The sequence below is a fragment of the Macaca mulatta genome, chromosome X, assembly GCF_049350105.2.
Source record: "Macaca mulatta isolate MMU2019108-1 chromosome X, T2T-MMU8v2.0, whole genome shotgun sequence".
In the NCBI taxonomy this organism is placed as follows: Eukaryota; Metazoa; Chordata; class Mammalia; order Primates; family Cercopithecidae; genus Macaca; species Macaca mulatta.
In genome coordinates, this window is record NC_133426.1 from 92,302,266 (window position 1) to 92,320,391 (window position 18,126).

General features: G+C 37.5%; 1 protein-coding gene and 1 non-coding gene across 10 annotated transcripts in view; both read right to left on the reverse strand.

The window, feature by feature from the left end:
- The window catches only part of CHM (CHM Rab escort protein), a 190,684-nt gene that overhangs the window by 24,497 nt on the left and 148,061 nt on the right, over positions 1-18,126 (reverse strand). For all 9 annotated transcript variants that reach the window (XM_028842241.2, XM_001083432.4, XM_077988259.1 and 6 more), the window contains 3 exons: positions 14,776-14,880; positions 14,338-14,401; positions 7,938-8,034 (listed from right to left, as the gene is read on the reverse strand). In XM_028842241.2, coding sequence (XP_028698074.2) covers positions 7,938-8,034; positions 14,338-14,401; positions 14,776-14,880 — 266 coding nt within the window. The remainder of the gene's footprint in view (positions 1-7,937; positions 8,035-14,337; positions 14,402-14,775; positions 14,881-18,126) is intronic.
- On the reverse strand, positions 17,326-17,397 carry MIR361 (microRNA mir-361). Its single transcript, NR_032486.1, is given in 1 exon segment — positions 17,326-17,397. It is a non-coding gene; the product is annotated as a microRNA mir-361 (primary transcript).

Sequence of the window (18,126 nt, forward strand, 5' to 3'; positions counted from 1 at the left end):
GGCACAAATAAGCATATTTAGCATTTTCAGTTTTTGGAGCTTGACCTGGAAAATAATGAAATTATGTTTCTAAATTATTCTGTAAAGAAACAATTATGTGAATTTTAAAACATGTTCCATTGTGCTCAGGAGATGCTTTATTCAAAAGGTATAGGAAAGTCAAAACCCTTAAAAGAGATTTGAAAGTAAAAGTAGTTAGGAAAGAGAAATGACTGTGTAACATTCTAAACTAAATAATTTGCTCATAGTTGGGGAGCTTAAAAAGAGAAAAATAAATGAGTTACAAACAGGTTTGGATACATAAAATAAACACAGGGTATATTTGCTTCTTTTCTTTTTTTCTGACTTGAAACAGAAAGAAACCAATAGAAAAGAAAAAGGTGGTTTAAAGCCTTCTATGAGATTATAAGGCTAGTTGTTTCAGAAGACAGACTGAGAACAGAACAACTTGCAACTATCTGTGACGTCAATGACTCTCAATTAGGGCAGCAGCAGGAAAATACACCATTAAAGACCTTTAACGTCCAAGTTACAAATTGTTCTTGAATGTCTATGAACAGGCAAAAAGCATTAAAAAAGAAGGAGAAAAAAAAGAATCTAAGCTTTAATAAGAGCAAGTGAATGATAAAAATATCAGTTTCTATCTCAGTGTATTTCTTAAGTCTTGTTATATATTACACATTAAACATTAACTCTATTATAGCACTACTCCAGTAATGAATGTTATTGTAAAAAGAATGCATACAAGATTTTTAAATGAACATTAACTTCTCTTTTTATTGGGAACAAGGCATAGTATAAATAATAAATTGAAACTTAACTCTCTCAGCCAACCTTCCTGGTGTAAGCCTTACTATTAAGACTAAAAAACCAAACCCAGTCCATTTGTCTAGTTTTGTACTGATAAACTGATTAAGCTATGGTGATATGGTTCAGCTGTGTCCCCACCCAAATCTCATCTTGAATTCCCACATGTTGTGGGAGGGAACCAGTGGGAGGTAACTGAATCATGGATACAGCTCTTTCCTATGCTGTTCTCGTTATAGTGAATAAGTCTCAAGAGATCTGATGGTTTTATAAGGGGGAGTTTTCCTGCACAAGCTCTCTCTCTTTGCCTGCTGCCATCCATGTAACACGTGACTTGCCCCTCCTTGACTCCCACCATGACTGTGAGGTTTCCCCAGCCACGTGGAACTGTAAGTCCATAATAAACCCCTTTCTTTGGTAAATGGCCCGGTTTCCGGTATCTTTATCAGCAGCACGAAAATGAACTCATACAGTAAACTGGTACCATTAGAGTGAGGCGCTACTGAGAATATACCTGAACATGTGGAAGCAACTTTGGAACTGGGTAACAGGGAGACGTGGGTTTAGAAGAAGACGGGAAAATGTGGGAAAGTTTGGAACTCCACAGATAGTTGTTTAATGGCTTTGACCAAAACACTGATAATTATATGGACAATGAAATCCAGGCTGAGGTGGTCTCAGATGGAGCTGAGGAACTTGTTGGGAACTGGAGTAAAGGTGACTCTTGTTATGTTTTAGCAGAGACTGGCAGCATTTTGCTCCTGCTCTACAGATCTGCGGAACTCTGAACTTAAGGGAGATGATTTAGGGTGTCTGGTGGAAGAAATTTCTAAGCAGTGAAGCATTCAAGAGGTGACATGGGTGCTGTTAAAGGCATCCAGTTTTGAAAGGGAAACAGTGCATAAAAGTTTGGAAAATTTGCAGCCTGACAATGAGATTGAAAAGAAAAACCTATTTCCTGAGGAGAAATTCAAGCTGGTTGTAGAAATTGGTATATGTAATGAGGAGTCAAATGTTAATCACCAAGACAATGGTGAAAATGTCTCTAGGCCATGTCAGAGACCTTGGCGGCAGCCCCTCCCATCACATGCCTGGAGGCCTAAGAGGAAAAAAATGGCTTCATGGGCCAGGTCCAGGGACCCCCTGCTGTGTGAAGTCTAAGGATGTGGTGCCCTGCATCCCAGCTGCTCTAGTCATGGCTAAAAGGGGCCGAAGTACAGCTCATAACTCATAACTTTATGAGTTATTAAATGCAAGTTTAAACACAATATTTCAATTTTCAAACTGGCAAAGGAGTTTTGATAAGATAACACTCAGTGCTCTTGAAGCTTTGAAGAAGACAGACATGTTTGTTTACAAACTGCCATTGGATGTGTAAGTCGGTATAACTTTGGGGGCACTTTGAGACTTCCACATCCAGAAAGAATAAAGGAGATTATCCTGGTTTTTCCTGAGTACAGCTAAAAATCTTGGACATAATATATAAAACCAACATAGCAAGACTCTGAAAACTGGAACGAAGAAAGCAGACCGGTTAGAGAACTTGAGACCAAAAGAGCAAAATGGCAGAGTCCCCTGGGTTTTCTTTTGTACCATATATCTCCAAGTGAGAGCCATAGAAACTGACAACTGGAAACACCAATGGACTCAGATTTTAAAAGCCCCAACAAAAACCTACACTCTCTAGCAAAAGACCAGGAAAGAGTATCTTAGCAAGACAGAAAACTTTGGGACAATAATTCCTCTACTCCTGCCAAGCACCACTGAAAAAACTGAGGTCTCACTTCAGTTTAAATGGCATAACCAAAATAACTGAAAATGCTATCACAGACATGCAAAAACATTTTCGTACTACATTTATTAAAAAACATATTATAAAACAGTACATAAAACAATACTGCATTTTATGAAAATACATGTGCCTGCCCATACAAAGAAAAAAGGACAAAGAATCATACACCAAGGGTATTTATCATTACTTGGTAGAGGAATTATAGTAACTTTTCTTTTTTGTATCTTCCAAATTATCAACAGTGAACATGAATTATTAGACTGGGGATATTAAAATATGACAAACGGAAAAATAATTTACAAAACAATTTATGAAGGCTATTTACAATTTATGACCAAGTCCTCAAAAGCAATTGCAACAAAAACAAAAATTGACAAATGGGACCTAATTAAACTAAAAAGCGTGTACACAACAAAAGAAACTATCAAAAGAGTAAACAAATAAACTATAGAATGGGAGAGAATATTCAAAAACTATGCATCCAACAAACAACTTATATCCAAAATCTATAAAAAACTTAAATCAACAAGAATAAAACCATCCCATTAAAAAGTACGCAACGGGTTTGAACAGACGCTTCTCAAAAGAAGAGATATAAGTGGCCAACAAACATATGAAAAAATGCTCAACATCACTAATCAGAGAAATGCAAATCAAACTACAAAGAGACACCATCTCACCCTAGTCAGAATGGCTATTATTAATAATTCAAAAAATACCAGATGCTGTCCAGGCTGCAGAGAAAAGGGAATGCTTATACACTGTTGGCAGGAATGTGAATTAGTTCAGCCACTGTGGAAAGCAGTTTGGAGATTTCTCTAAAAACTTAGAACAGAGCTACCATTCAACCAAGCAATCCCACTGCTGGGTATATAACCAAAAGAAAATAAAGCATTTCACAAAGAAAAAAAAATGCACTCCCATGTTCATCACAGCACTATTCACGAGCAAAGACATGGAACCTAGCTGCCAATCAACAGTGGACTGGATTAAAAAAATGCGGTACATATACAGCATGGGATACTATGCAGTCATAAAAAACAAACAAAATCATGTCATTTGCAGCAACATGGATGCAGCTGCAGCTGCAGGCCATTATCCTAAGTGAATTAACACAGAAATAGAAATCCAAATATTACATGAACTCACTTATAAGTGGGAGCTAAATCTGGGGTACACATGGACATAAAGATGGGAACAACAGACACTGAAGACTCCAAAAGGAGGAAGGGAGGGAAGAAATGGCTGAAAAACTTCTATTGGGTACTATGTTCACTATCTGAGTGACAGGATAAACAGAAGACCAAACCTCAGCATCATGTGATATACCCTTGTAATAAATCTGTGCATATACTCCGTGAATCTAAACTAAAAATGGAAATTTGAAAAAGTAAATTCACAAACATAAAATAAATACAAATTACAAAAATCATAACAGGTGCAGTTTTATTTTATATCTAAGAAGCTAACACAGATAAAAAGACATGAAAAATAGTTAAAGTAATAATAGAAAATAACAACTGTCATGGTTAAGATTTTCCTGTAGCACAAATCACTATATGATATGGTTTGGCTGTGTCCACAGCCAAATCTCAACTTGAATTGTATCTCCCAGAATTCCCACGTGTTGTGGGAAGGACCCAGTGGAAGGTAACTGAATCACGGGGGCTGGTCTTTCCCATGCTATTCTCATGATAGTGAGTAAGTCTCATGAGATCTGATGGGTTTATTAGGGGTTTCTGCTTTTGCTTCTTCCTCATTTTTCTCGCTGCTGCCATGTAAGAAGTGCCTTTTGCCTCCTGCCATGATTCTGAAGCATCCTCAGCCTATAGAACTGTAAGTCCAATTAAACCTCTTTCTTCCCAGTTTCAGGTATGTCTTTATCAGCAGCATGAAAACAGACCAACACAGTAAATTGGTCCCAGTAGAGTGGGGCATTGTTGAAAAGATACCCGAAAATGTAAAAGTGACTTTGGAACTGGTTAACAGGCAGAGGATGGAATGATTTGGAGGGCTCAGAAGGACAAGAAAATGTGGGAAAGTTTGGAACCTCCTAGAGACCTGTTGAATGGCATTGATAAAAATGCTGATAGTGATATGAACAATAAGGTCCAGGCTGAGGTGGTCTCAGATGGAGCTGAGGAACTTGTTGGGAACTGGAGTAAAGGTGATTCTTGTTATGTTTTAGCAAAGAGACTGGTGGCACTTTGGCCCTACCCTAGAGATCTGTGGAACTTTGAACTTGAGAGAGATTATTTAAGGTATCTGGTGGAAGAAATTTCTAAGCAGCAAAGCATTCAAAAGGTGACTTGGGTGCTGTTAAAAGCATTCCATTTTAAAAGGGACACAGAGCATAAACGTTCACAAAATTTGCAGCTTGACGATGAAGTAGAAAAGAAAAACACATTTTTCGAACAGAAATTCAAGCCTGTTGCAGAAATTTGCATAAGTAGCAAGGAACCTAATGTTAATCACCAAGACCATGAGGAAAATGTCTCCAGGCCACGTCAGAGACCTTCACTGCAGTCTCTTTCATCATAGGCCTAGAGGCCCAGGAGGAAAAAGTGGTTTCATGGGCCACCCCCTGCATATTGTGTGCAGCCTAGGAACTTGGTATCCTGTGTCCCAGTCACTCCAGCAGTGGCTGAAAGGGCCCAACGTAGAGCTCAGGCTGTGGCTTCAGAGGGTGCAAGCCCCAAGCCTTGGCAGCTTCCATGTGGTGTTGACCCTGTGGTGCATACAAGTCAAGAACTGGGGTTTGGGAACCTCTACCTCGATTTCAGAAGATGTATGGAAATGCCTGGATGCCCAGGCAAAAGGCTGCTGGAGGGGTGGCGCCCCCATGGAGAACCTCTGTTAAGGCACTGTGGAAGGGAAATGTAGGGTTGGAGCCCCCATACAGAGTCTCTATTCTGGCACTGCCTAGTGGAACTGTGAGAAGAGGGCCACTGTCCTCCAGATCCCAGAATGATGACAGATCCACCAACTGGTTGCATCAGGAAAAGTTGCAGACACTCAACGCCAGCCTGTGAAAGCAGCCAGGAGGCAGGCTATACCCTGCAAAGCCACAGGGGCAGAGCTGCCTAAGACCAGGGAACCTACCTCTTGCATCAGTGTGACCTGGATGTGAGAGACCTGGAGTCAAAGGAGATCATTTTGGAGCTTTAAAATGTGACTGCCCCGCTGGATTTTGGACTTGCATGGGGCCTGTAAACCCTTTGTTTTGGCCAATTTCTCCTATTTGGAATGGCTGTATTTACCCAATACCTAGACCTCCATTGTATCTAGGAAGTTAACTAACTTGCTTTTGATTTTACAGGCTCATTGGCAGATAGGACTTGCCTTGTTTCAGATGAGACTTTGGACTGTGGACTTTTGAGTTAATGCTGAAATAAGACTTTGGGGGACTCTTGGGAAGGCATGATTGCTTTTGAAATATGAGGACATGAGATTCGGAGGGGCCGGAGGTGGAATGATATGGTTTGGCTGTGTCCCCACTGAAATCTCAACTTGAATTGTATCTCCCAGAATTCCCACGTCTTGTGGGAGGGACCCGGGGGGAGGTAAATGAATCATGGGGGCTGGTCTTTCTCATGCTATTCTCATGAGAGTGAATAAGTCTTACGAGATCTGATGGGTTTATCAGGGGTTTCTGCTTTTGTTTTTTCCTCATTTTTTTCTTGCCACCGCCATGTTAAGAAGTGCCTTTCACCTCCTGCCATGATTCTGAGACCTCCCCAGCCATGTGGAACTGTGATTCCAATTAAACCTCTTTTCCTTCCAAATTTCGGGTATGTCTTTATTAACAGCATGAAAACCAACTAATACACTATAAAAGGAGAAATGGTCCTCTGAGCTACTTTTCCAAAGGAAGTTTAGGATTATAGCAATGTTGAAAAGTTTTCTTAACCCTCTCTGCTGGCATCAGACTTTCCATTTTTAAGTAGTAGCTCTACATTTCCCCACTGAAGTTTTCCTTGTGACCACGCAAAACCATGTTAGTTCTTTTTGCTTCTCAGAATTCACGTAACAATCTGAGCAACACGTTTACAGGATCAAAAACTATTTTTCTAGTTAATGATATTATGTCTCCCTCCTATGAATCCCCAGAGTACACTGTTTGTTGGTACCTCTCATATTTTGCATCTTCCAGCTACTTTTGTGCTTGTTTTATCTGTTCAACTAGACTGTGAATCCCCTATGGTCAGGGGTTATCTTACTCATCTTTACGTACCATGAAATGCCTAGCACAATATGTCGTACTCAGTTAATAAATAAATTGTCTTGTTCCATTAGGTGAGCAGTAGGAACAATTACGAACATTTCAAATCAGGCATCTCACCTTCTGCTTCTAATACTTATAGTACATAGCTTAGGTCTAGGCACAGTGATGTATAATGTATACTTATTGACTCCTATTTACTGAAATATCAAGAAATATGTTGTAGAATGCATGATATCTAATGCTGCTGGAAACAAAAATTTTGAAACATATAAGTGAAAGAGCAGGTAAAGTAGTCCTTAACTTTATTCTCATAAAAAAACAAAATAAATGGAAAATTTATACATGAAAAAAGTTCAGTAATTGGATTTAGAATTTAGAATTCAAGGTGCTATGGTTTGTATATATGTGTCTCCCCACAATTCATATGTTGACATATGCAATGCAAAAGTATTACCTCTTAATACCTCAAGTAGGCCCACAATGCAAAAGTATTAAAAGGTAGGGCCTTTGGAAGATGGTTAGGTCACAAGAGCTCTGCCCTTATAAATGAGATTAGTGTTCTTACAAAAGGCTTCAAGGAAGCTTTTTTACTCCCTTGCCCATATGAGGACACACAGAAGGTGTCACTTATGAGGAACAGGTCCTCATCAGACACTGAATCGGCTGGCACCTTGATTTTGGACTTTCCAGCCTCTACAATTGTGAGCAATAAATTTCTATTGTTTATAAGTTACCCAGTCTAATGTATTTTTTCATAGCAGCTCACATGGACTAAGACAGAAAGTAAAGAAAAAACAATTAGCAGTAAAAAAAAAAAAATGTTATGCAACCAGGTTTCCAATAAGCTAAATAAAAGTTAGAATTGAAAGTCATAAAATTCCTTCACTGGAGAACTAAAACATTAAGCCTGTGAAGATTTAGCCACTGAAATGTTTACAGGTAAGGGGATGGTATGAAATGACTTACTCTATAACCATATTTTGTATAAACAAAAACTGTGAATAATAAAAAAGCGAGAAAATCTCTGTAAATAGCACCTTCACAACTGTAATAGCTGCTCCCTTTACCCCCTAAACAAACACAAAATACAAATAACCACTCCACTATGCTTACAGGTGCCCTTCATGCATGTCATCGTTGAAGAACATAACTCAATGACCCGAACAGCAAACATTCCTGGTTCCTCTGCTGGCACTGTCAAAATGGAAATCTAAAAAGCAAAAATAAAGTATCAGACACAGCTGTTAGATCTCATTTTCATTCTTCTAACATTAAAATGCTATTAACTTCTAAACTGAGTATCTTTTTCAAACATCTCTTGATGTCTGAAAAAAATATGGCTTGTAAGGATTTAATTTTGGAACAGAATTTGAAACATATTTATGTATCTTTTCATAATTCTCATAGATAACAACTATTTTAAATACATTTAATATTTATTTAATCCTTACTTACTATAGGTTTCTTACTATAAACTTATTATAGGTTGAGTAACCATTATCTAAATTCCAAAATACTCCAAAATCCAAAATTTACTGCCGACATGATGCTCTAAGGAAATGTTCATTGGAGCATGTTGTTCATTGGAGCATGTTGGATTTCAGATTTTCAAATTAGGGACATTGAACTGGCACACTCCAAAATCTGAAAAAATCTGAAATCCCAAACACTTCTGGTTTCAAGCATTTCAGATAAGGGATATTCAATTTGTATTTTCAAAGGATACAATTAGGACTTCTTAGTTCTGAAATATGTGTACTTTGCTGTTTGAAATTAGACCATATTAAATCAATCTTGATTACTCATAATGGCTAAAAACAGCAACTAGCACTAATAATTAAAGATGTTACCCATTCCAATCATATTGAAGCAAGCAAACTAAATATATATCAAAACATTTGAAAACAAATAATTTTTAAACACTCCATTAATAAAAGTAGGAATTCAGAATCAAAAGTAAAATGTAAAATTATTCTTAAGTACTATTTATTGATATGTAGTATACTATCCTAGGCATTAATGATATGCTAGATGGCTTTATATTTAAAAACTTTAAATGATCTTCAGGTCAATGTTTCTTTTTTTTTTTTGAGATGGAGTCTCAACTCTGTTGCCCAGGCTGGTGTACAGTGGTACAATCTTGGCTCACTGCAACCCCCGCCTCCTGGATTCAAATGATTCTCGTGCCTCAGCCTCCCAAGTAGCTAGGATTACAGGCATGCATTACCACACCTGGCCATATATATATATATATATATATATATATATATATATATATATTTTTTGTATTTTTTGTAGAGATGGGGGTTTCACCATGTTGGCCAGGCTGATCTCGAACTCATGACCTCAAGCAATCCAGCTACCTTGGCTTCCCAAAGTACTGGGATTATAGACATGAGCCACTGCGCCCAGCCCAGGTCAATGTTTCTTTGTAGATCCTAAAGTTTCAATACTAATCCTCAATCTAATCTTCAATCTCAGGAAATTTTATCCTCTCACATAGAAAATACTTATCAAAAGGGAAAAGTGCATTTGCACTTTGCCCTATAAGTGCTATGCTACATTTTGACTGAGAATGTCACAGTGATGGCCCAAAGAGGAAACACCTAAAACAAATTTTACAATAGAAATTATTTTGATAACCATGACTATCCTACTTTTATGTACATTTCTGGCCTCAAAATGTTTCAAAAACTTATTTCTCCATGTTCCTCTCAACTCCCTTTGTTCATGATAGGAAATGCACTTTGGCATTAAAGAGATAGTAGCCACTAAGACATTGAATGTTGAACAACAGTTAAATGAGTATAACTAAAAACATGACCATAATTGGAAAAGTATCTTAATGGGTGCAATAACATGTAAGGACTTCTTTTGATTTCTACAACTATCACTTTTTTTTTTTTTTAACTGAGATGCAATTAGTAACCTCCTACTACAGTACCTCCGTCACCTGAACTCTGAGAAGTTAACTGTCTTAAACCTCATAGAGATGATAAAAACCATCAAAAAAGAACTCCCTCAACCCTCTAATACCATAAAATTTACCTGGACCCACACCTATTCTTCCCTCTAAGTCCCATCATTCTATCTATACTGTACAACTCAAAAAAAAAAAAAAAAAGAAAAGGGGGGGCGGAGAAGATGAAGGAAGAAAACTCTCTACAGGAAACAAAGAAAGACAAGCAGGACACACACTTTAGACTGATCACTCTGAAGGATATGTAGAAGGCAGATTTGAAGTAGACAAGATGAGAGAAGAATGACCAATTATGAGTCAGAGATGATGAGTCCCGTAACTGGAACAGTGAGAAAAGGCAGATCAAAGCAACTTTTAGAAAGTACATTGAAGGACGTGAAGTTGATGAGATGTCAGAGAGGGAAGGAAGAAGTTGCCATTGAAAGGATGTCAGAACTATTCCCAGAAGTAGGGAACACTGGATGAGGAGCAATTTGCAGAGGGAAGATGGTGAGTTAAGTTTTGAGTGTGTTCCATTTGACAGACGTCCAGCAGGAAGCTTGTGGGCCAGACACTCCTGGGAGATATAGAAGTGTCTGTCACCAAGATTTATGCAGAATTGATATCATGAGACTACACAGAGTCATCTAGTGAGTATGCCTACAGCAAGACAAACTGTGGGCTGAGAGAAAAACACTGAGGAGCCCTGATATTTAAGGACTGGGTAAAGGAACAAGAGCCCACTAACGAAGTAGAGAGGAAACAGAGTCATGAGGGGAACCACAAGAGCAGAGTTTCATGGAAGCCAAGAGTACAGACTTTCAAGAGAAATGGAATAATAACATTGTCAAAAGTCCCAGTAGACAAGAACTAAAAAATATCCCCTAGCTCTGACTTCTGTGAAGTTATTAATGAATTTAGCAAGAAAAAAAATGTGGCAGAAATATGAGGATAGAAACCAGGTTGCAGTGTCATAGAAATGAATGGGAGGTAAGGAACTGGTGGCAGCAAGTATAGACACTGTCTTGAAAATGTTGATAAGAGGGAAGATAGCTAGAGATGGGGACAGAATCAAGGGAGTGGTTCCTTTTTTATTTTTAGAACAGAAAATGCTAGTGTGTGTGTGTGTATATATATATATATTAGCATATATGAAATAGAAAATGCTTGCTTGTGTATGTGTGTGTGTGTGTATGTGTGTGCATGTCTGTTCAAAAACAAAATGGTGCCAGCAACAGTGGGGAGACGCTGAAGATACAGGAGAGAGAGCAGGCAATAAAGGGTGGGGTGTGTGTGGGTGTGTGTATGTGTGTGTCAAGGGCACTTGTCAAAGGGGCTGGCTTTGAACAAGGAGGGGAGCCTCCTGATTCATTCGTGAGTTAAAGTACACACGTGGTGGTGGGACAGGAAGTCAAAGACTACTGTGCGTGGTGGATAGCCTCACTATTTTCAGTGAAGCAAGGTCGGGGGAGGGGCAGCGGGGTGAGAGGAGCAAGGGATAAGCAGGGTGGGTAAAATCATGAAGACCTGCATTAGGCACTGAGGGAAAAGGGAAAGGGAGATGTCAGGCCAGTGGAAGAACTGACTGGTGATGTGTGCTGAAGGTCCAGCTGAATAACGCTGGCACCCTTGCATCTGTGGCATGGTTAGTCTGTCTGGTTGTACGGTTTTCTTAAGCAGCCATCAGTGATCCAGGTGAAGATTATAGCCTGACTCAGGGATGGGATCTTCCTCTGTGGGTGTAGTGGAAGGATATGACAACATGGGTACTGGGAGTGTCAGACAAAGAGCAATTCAGAAGATTTACTATGGGGTCTAGCATAGGGAAAAGGAAAAGGGCAGAAGGGAGATAAACTGAAAAGAAACAGAGGGAATGAGGAATTGTACATCTCAACAGATTGGGGAGCGGGGGGAGGTAAGAGAATGAAAGAGTTGGAAGGATAGGGGCAGATTAATGCCACTATAGATCCATGATCTTCAGACTCAACTGGGCCATTAACATTGCTCAGCAATTTGACCATGAGACAGTACACTCTCCGACTCCTTATGATGATTATTTTATATCTTTCCTTGAGCTTCTACCTATCCACATTTGCACACCCCACTCTCAAAAGATGGCCTCACTTTGTTTATAATTTAAAGAATAAATGTAACCCATAAGATGGGAATTCCCAAATCTACAAATGTATTAACCCTCTGGTTTCAACGTGTCTCCCATTCCATCCAAGGGCAACATTTCTGCCTGTTCTCTGAATTTTAGCCTCCCCAGCCTTTGCCTGGACCTTGATCCATCAATTATCCTCCTCCTTACTTCGGTATCTTCAACCTCTCCCTCTCTACTGGCTTCATCCCATCAGCTGAAATATATACACTAATCTTTTAAAGTAAAGAAACACCCTCTTCATCTCCACGTCCCTCTTCAAAGACCAGTTCCTCTCTCTTACTCTCTTCACAGCTTAGCTTCCTCCAAGAGTTATCTCTATTTGCTCTCTTCACTCTTCTGCCTCCCTGGCACTCTTTGATCCACTCACAAACCTCATAGCTTACTGGGAGATACAGATAATAAACCAGTAATTGTAGGAGAGTGGAGTAAGTAATATAATAGCTGCTATACTATTTCTTCTACACGGCCATGCTCACACTTGTCACACTGAATTACAGTTAATACTTATCAGTATCCGTATTCTCCAGACTGTAAGCTATTTGAGAGCAGAGATGCTATCATAGTGACCACTGTCTCCTTAGAACGCAGCAACACTGGCTGGAAGGTAAAAGGCACTCATTGTTTGCTGAATGGCTTAATGAAAATATTTATACTTACACATGTAACAAGTATATTTGGGGGACTTTTTTGTATATAATGTTCATTTATTACCAATAAAAATTGGGACAAATGAATTGACTTTATCCACTTACACACTTCTTTTATATAAGAAGCAGCTTTCAACTTAAGGAACTATAGGAGCCTACTTTTAGCAGCGGCATACAGAACCAACAATCACATCTACTGAGTAAGGTGATTTTATCAGTAACTATAAAATATGGTCAGAAGGAGAACTGGGTACCCTGGAATTTAAGAGGTCTGACTGAGGAAAAATTAGAGGCATAATGCCATTCCTCTATGGAACTGGGGGTAAGGAGAAGGAAGAGAGTACCAAAATGAATAATGGTAGTAAGGAAACACCATAACTGGGGATATGTGTGGAAATTCATTCACACCAGGCCTAACAGTGGACTTACAATCATTGCCATAGGGTTGGCTACTGTCTTTTCCTCCCAGATTTTTAAATGTATTATCTGGGGATTCTCTTTTTCTTCCCATAACAATGTATTTTCAACTTCCCAGAAATAATTGTCAAAATCTAGTATTTAGTCTGATTTTCCTAAAATAAATCTATTATATAAGATGCAACTATTTGTTCCATTGGATGGAAATCCTTAAGAAACCAATGCCATTACATTATTGCCAGCGTGTATTTTTTAAAAACACATTTAAAAAATACTACGAGTATCCCTAATCCAAAAATCTGAAATCCAAAATGTTCTAAAACCCCCCCAAAAAACCCTAAAATCCAAGCACTTCTGACCCCAAGCATTTAGGAGAAGGGATATTCAAACTTTAGTACATATAGCTTAATATGCTGTATTTTGCCAATATTGATTTATACATATTACTACGTAGATTAAATTAGTAACAATGTTATTAGAAAGCACAGGACTCAATGAGGTATCATCTCACACCTTTCAGGATGGCTATTATCAACAAGACAAGAGACAACAAGTGTTGACGAGGATGTAGAAAAAAGCAGACACTTGTATACTGTTGGTTGGAATGCAAATCTATACAAACATTATGGAAAACAGTATGGAGGTTCTACAAAAAAATTAAAAATAGAATTATCCTATGATCCACCAATCCAGCTTCTGGATATACATCCATCAGTATCTCAAAGAAATGTCTGCACTCCCATGTTCAATGCAGCAGTATTCGTTGCAGCCAAGATTTGGAAACAACCTAAGTGTCCATCAATGGAAGAATGGGTTTTTAAAAAATGGGGTGTGTGTACGTGTAAACAATGGAATGTTATTCAATCTTTAAAGAAGAAAGCCCTACCATTTTCAAGAACATAGATGAAGATGGAGGATATTATGCTAAGTGAAATGAGCCAGAAACAAAAAGGAAAATACTGCATTATTGCATTTATATGTGAAATACAAAAAACTTCAAAGTCATAGAAGCAGAGAATAAAACGGTGCTTGCCAGGAGTTAGGCAAAATGGGGAGCCGTTGGTCAAAGGGTACAAACTTTCGGTTACACAAAAAGAATAACTTTTAGAGATCTAATGTACAGCACAAGACTACAGTTAATAATATGGTATTGTATATTTAAAATTTGCTGAAAGTAGATCTTAAGTGTTCTCACCACAAGAAAGGTAACTATGTAAAGAGATATGTTAATTAGCTTGACTGCAGTGATTAGTTCACCATGTATATATATACCGAAACATCTTCATATATATAACTTTTATTAAAAATATATAGGACTGAATTTACCTGTTGATCTGAATCTGTTTTTAGGACAGATCTATCTGTAATCAGCACTGCCCTGGAGATCTGCCTGTAATGCATAAAACAGTGAAGCAGTAATTCTGATTCCATGGATAAGTTCCGTTTATAGTTATATAACCACCAGAAGGCACGTTTCAAAGATTTAAGTCAGGATAAAAGTGTCACCTCCCCAAACCAAGTCAAGTTCGGCTTTAATCTTTTCTTGGCTCATGAAAGAAGAATGCCTGACCTACAGACAAACCCCAGCTGAAGTAAAGGAGTTGAAATTATGCTAGGCTCCCCTAATACCAGACCCTGTAAAACAAGTAAGATATTGAATATATCTTTCGTTTGGCATTTATTTGCAAGTTACCTGAAGAACAGAATTATACAGAAATGTCAGTAAAATTACCTTCACTTGCTAATGGGTGGAGGGGGCCTTACCTGTATTGCACACGTGAGCACATGTTCTCAGAAAAGTAACTGTCCTCCACGAGGAAATGCTCAGAGATAATTCTCTGACCAAACTGATCTATAATTGCTTTACATCTATAAAGAAGATAAGCATACCATAAAAGTTCATATTAATAATTAAATAATTGAGAAAAACAACATAATCAGCTACCAATTTTGAATCTAAAATGAATTTCTTATGAAGACAAGATTTAAAACTTGCCTACAATTCCACGTTTTCTGACACAAAACTGACACTAAATGACAGAATATATATTCTTGTTGCTGTTTTGAGGGCTTTTGAAGTACAAAATGAACATGGAATACAACTTAAACATGTATTTTGAATGCCATTAATAAGAATAAAGTCAGGATAAGAATTATAGTAACCGGAAGTTTCCTAATATTTAGGAACATAGAAGCATTTCCTTTGTTTAGAAAACAGGCTTTCTCCCCATCCCCCTTCACAGTTCTAAGAAAAGAAAGAGAGAAAAATTGATTAAATACCTTGTTATACCATTCACAGCCTGTAAAGGCCTTTTACAGGGCTTTTATTTTTCTGTTAAACGTTGTTTCTCTTTTGTCCAAGAATAGCTATATGATCACGTGTTGGATAATGTTTGAAACAGAAAAATGTGATAGAGCTTCTTTTAATATCTGTTTCCACTTTACTTCAAAGGATGATCACAGAAAGATTTCTTTGAAGTGCTGTTTCCAAATAAGGAAAACACTTATGCATGGACATTATCAGGTCTCTGTCATCTGATATGTGTTGGGACAATGAATCATATAGAACCCTCCATTGACCTTCTTTCAATGTGTCTAGATAAAAGGATGAAAATTAGAATCCATCTCCTTGCAGTGCCACAAGTTATAAATGTACTTTATAGGGCTCATTATCCAAACTAATGGACTAAGGGCAACATCCTTGAAATGGACTTACCAGCACTGACAAAGCCAGCATGCAATATTTCAGGAACTATATGCAAATGACTGTGTGTTTGCTATATCTTTTGATTATGGAAATATCAATTTATTTGTGTCACAGCTTCTCCTTTGGGGAATAGAATTATTTTATTAGAAATGAACTTATGTGTTGTCCCTCATAAAATGTAAGCAAATTAATTCCGAAAGCATACTGTGAAATATACTGGTATAAGTTAAAATCTGTTCAATGACTCTAAAAATAAGCCATATAAGTGATATTTTCCAGGAATAAAGGCATTAAAAATAAAATGACCAACACTCAAGACCAGTAGTGAGAGGAATTTAATTTGCATTTCCTAAAGGCAGATTATGATATGCTGGTATTTTTGAATAAATGGCATCCCACTGCTGTAAGGATAGACTATGATGTCTAATGATGTCACATGTACATTAATAGATATTTTAACCAATTAACCACCTTTAAATATAACGTTTGTTATATTACAGTAATATTTACATGATTTTTTCCATCTCATCTCCACCTTCTTTCTCTTCTACACTTCAGTTTCTATACATACCTCCTCATATTTCATTGAACTACAGCTCTTGCCTTATAAAATACTTAACAAAATACATCTGAAGTATTTACATCTGATATTTTCCAAAATAATGTTTTAAAAACTGAAAATATAAGTAATTCACTCAGTCTTCTATTTTAAAACACTCATATACCATTTGAAACACAAAGTACTTCAGGCAACTGAGAAATCTGCTGTCATTAAACATCAATCTCTATTTGTCCTGTAAGCACTGACAAGCCTTTTTCTTACCTTTAATTCAGAGACTATGTAAAGTCAAGAGGAAATAACTGGGCAGAAAAAAGGGGGTGTTCAATTTCTGTATCTTGATAGGGGCTTACGTTATACAGATTTATCATTTGTTAAAACTCAGTTAAGAGCACTGAAGATTTGGACACTTCACTGTATGTAAATTTACATCAAAAGAAAAACACTAAACAAATATTGAGCTCCAGTTAATAAAATGTAAGCTGAAGTATTTAGGGGAAATTTAACTGACATCTGCAATTTACAGTAAAATGCAGTAAAAAGGTGAATCGATACAAGGATAGAGGGGTTAATATTTGGGTAGATATGTGACTAAACAAGTTTATTAAAACGTTAATTATAGAATCCGGGAGGTGGATATACAGGTGTTCTCTCGAAATTCCTTCCATGTCAGTATAAGTTTGAAAATGTTCATCATAAAATGTTAAAATAAAACTGGGGGAGGGGGTCAGTGTTAATATAAATCTCAGACCTGAGTGTAAGTCTTTACAAAGGGTTCCCATTTAAACTGCATTATTAAACCTGGCCCTCAAGCTTTGTAGGCTTCTAAACATGAACAAGGTTGTTTTGGTGGTAGCCATACCTTTCTTGACAGACATTTGTTTCAAAAGTTATATTAGAAAGAACTAATGGAGATCACTCAAAAGGCAAGAATGGGGGTGTGGGAGTTAGGGAGCTCAACCACACCAGGAAAAGATACTAACACATGTGCCTATTTATGCTGAGGCTTCTAATGAAACGGTGATTCTCAGAGGAGAAGGAGGAGAAGGAAGCAAATCAGAATCACACCTGGGGGACTTTTTTAAATTATAAAGTACCCCTGGAGATTCTGATAAGCTCCCAAATCCCAAGAAAGAATCACTGTCAAGCGTGTCACTGTTACTGTTGTATCTTTTATGTTGTGCTAGGTGAAGAAAAGTCAAGGGCTATTGGTACAGATAAAATACGTTTCTGCAAAAATTGAGGTGATGGTCGTATATGCCCAAGTCTCAGTCTGGTAGATGATAATCACATGACTCACCTGATAATATCACGCTGAAGTACTAAGGCTCTAGGCTTAAGCAAAGCTGCTCAAATCAAGACATGTTTAAGCAAGTAATAAGATTTGTTTTCCTCTCAGACATTTAACTTACTGTCATATATTCGGCCTAATTGAGAAAACAATGAATAAAAAACCATTGATTTTGATCTAAATTTAGTCTTTGTATTATAAAGATTCATTTAAAAAAATCAGATGACATTTAATTAACAGAAAGCAGCAAAATTAAACAGTGCTGCCAGAGTCATGAAAATACCCTTCCCACATAAACCTGAGGAAGCCAGGAAAGATTAAATCATGTAAGATTTAGTTGAGGGCCTTGCTGAGCCTCATAGATAGTAATTTGAGGAGGAACATAACAGGTGTCCCCAGTTACAGGGACACAATGACCAAGCTGATCATACAAAACACTGAAGGCAGAGAGAACATTTCTAGAGCTAAGCTTTCTAAATCAACAAATCACAAGTTACTCAGTTCTTGGTTCAATGATATAAGTGTGTAAATAGCAAAATGATGATGAGGAAGAAAATA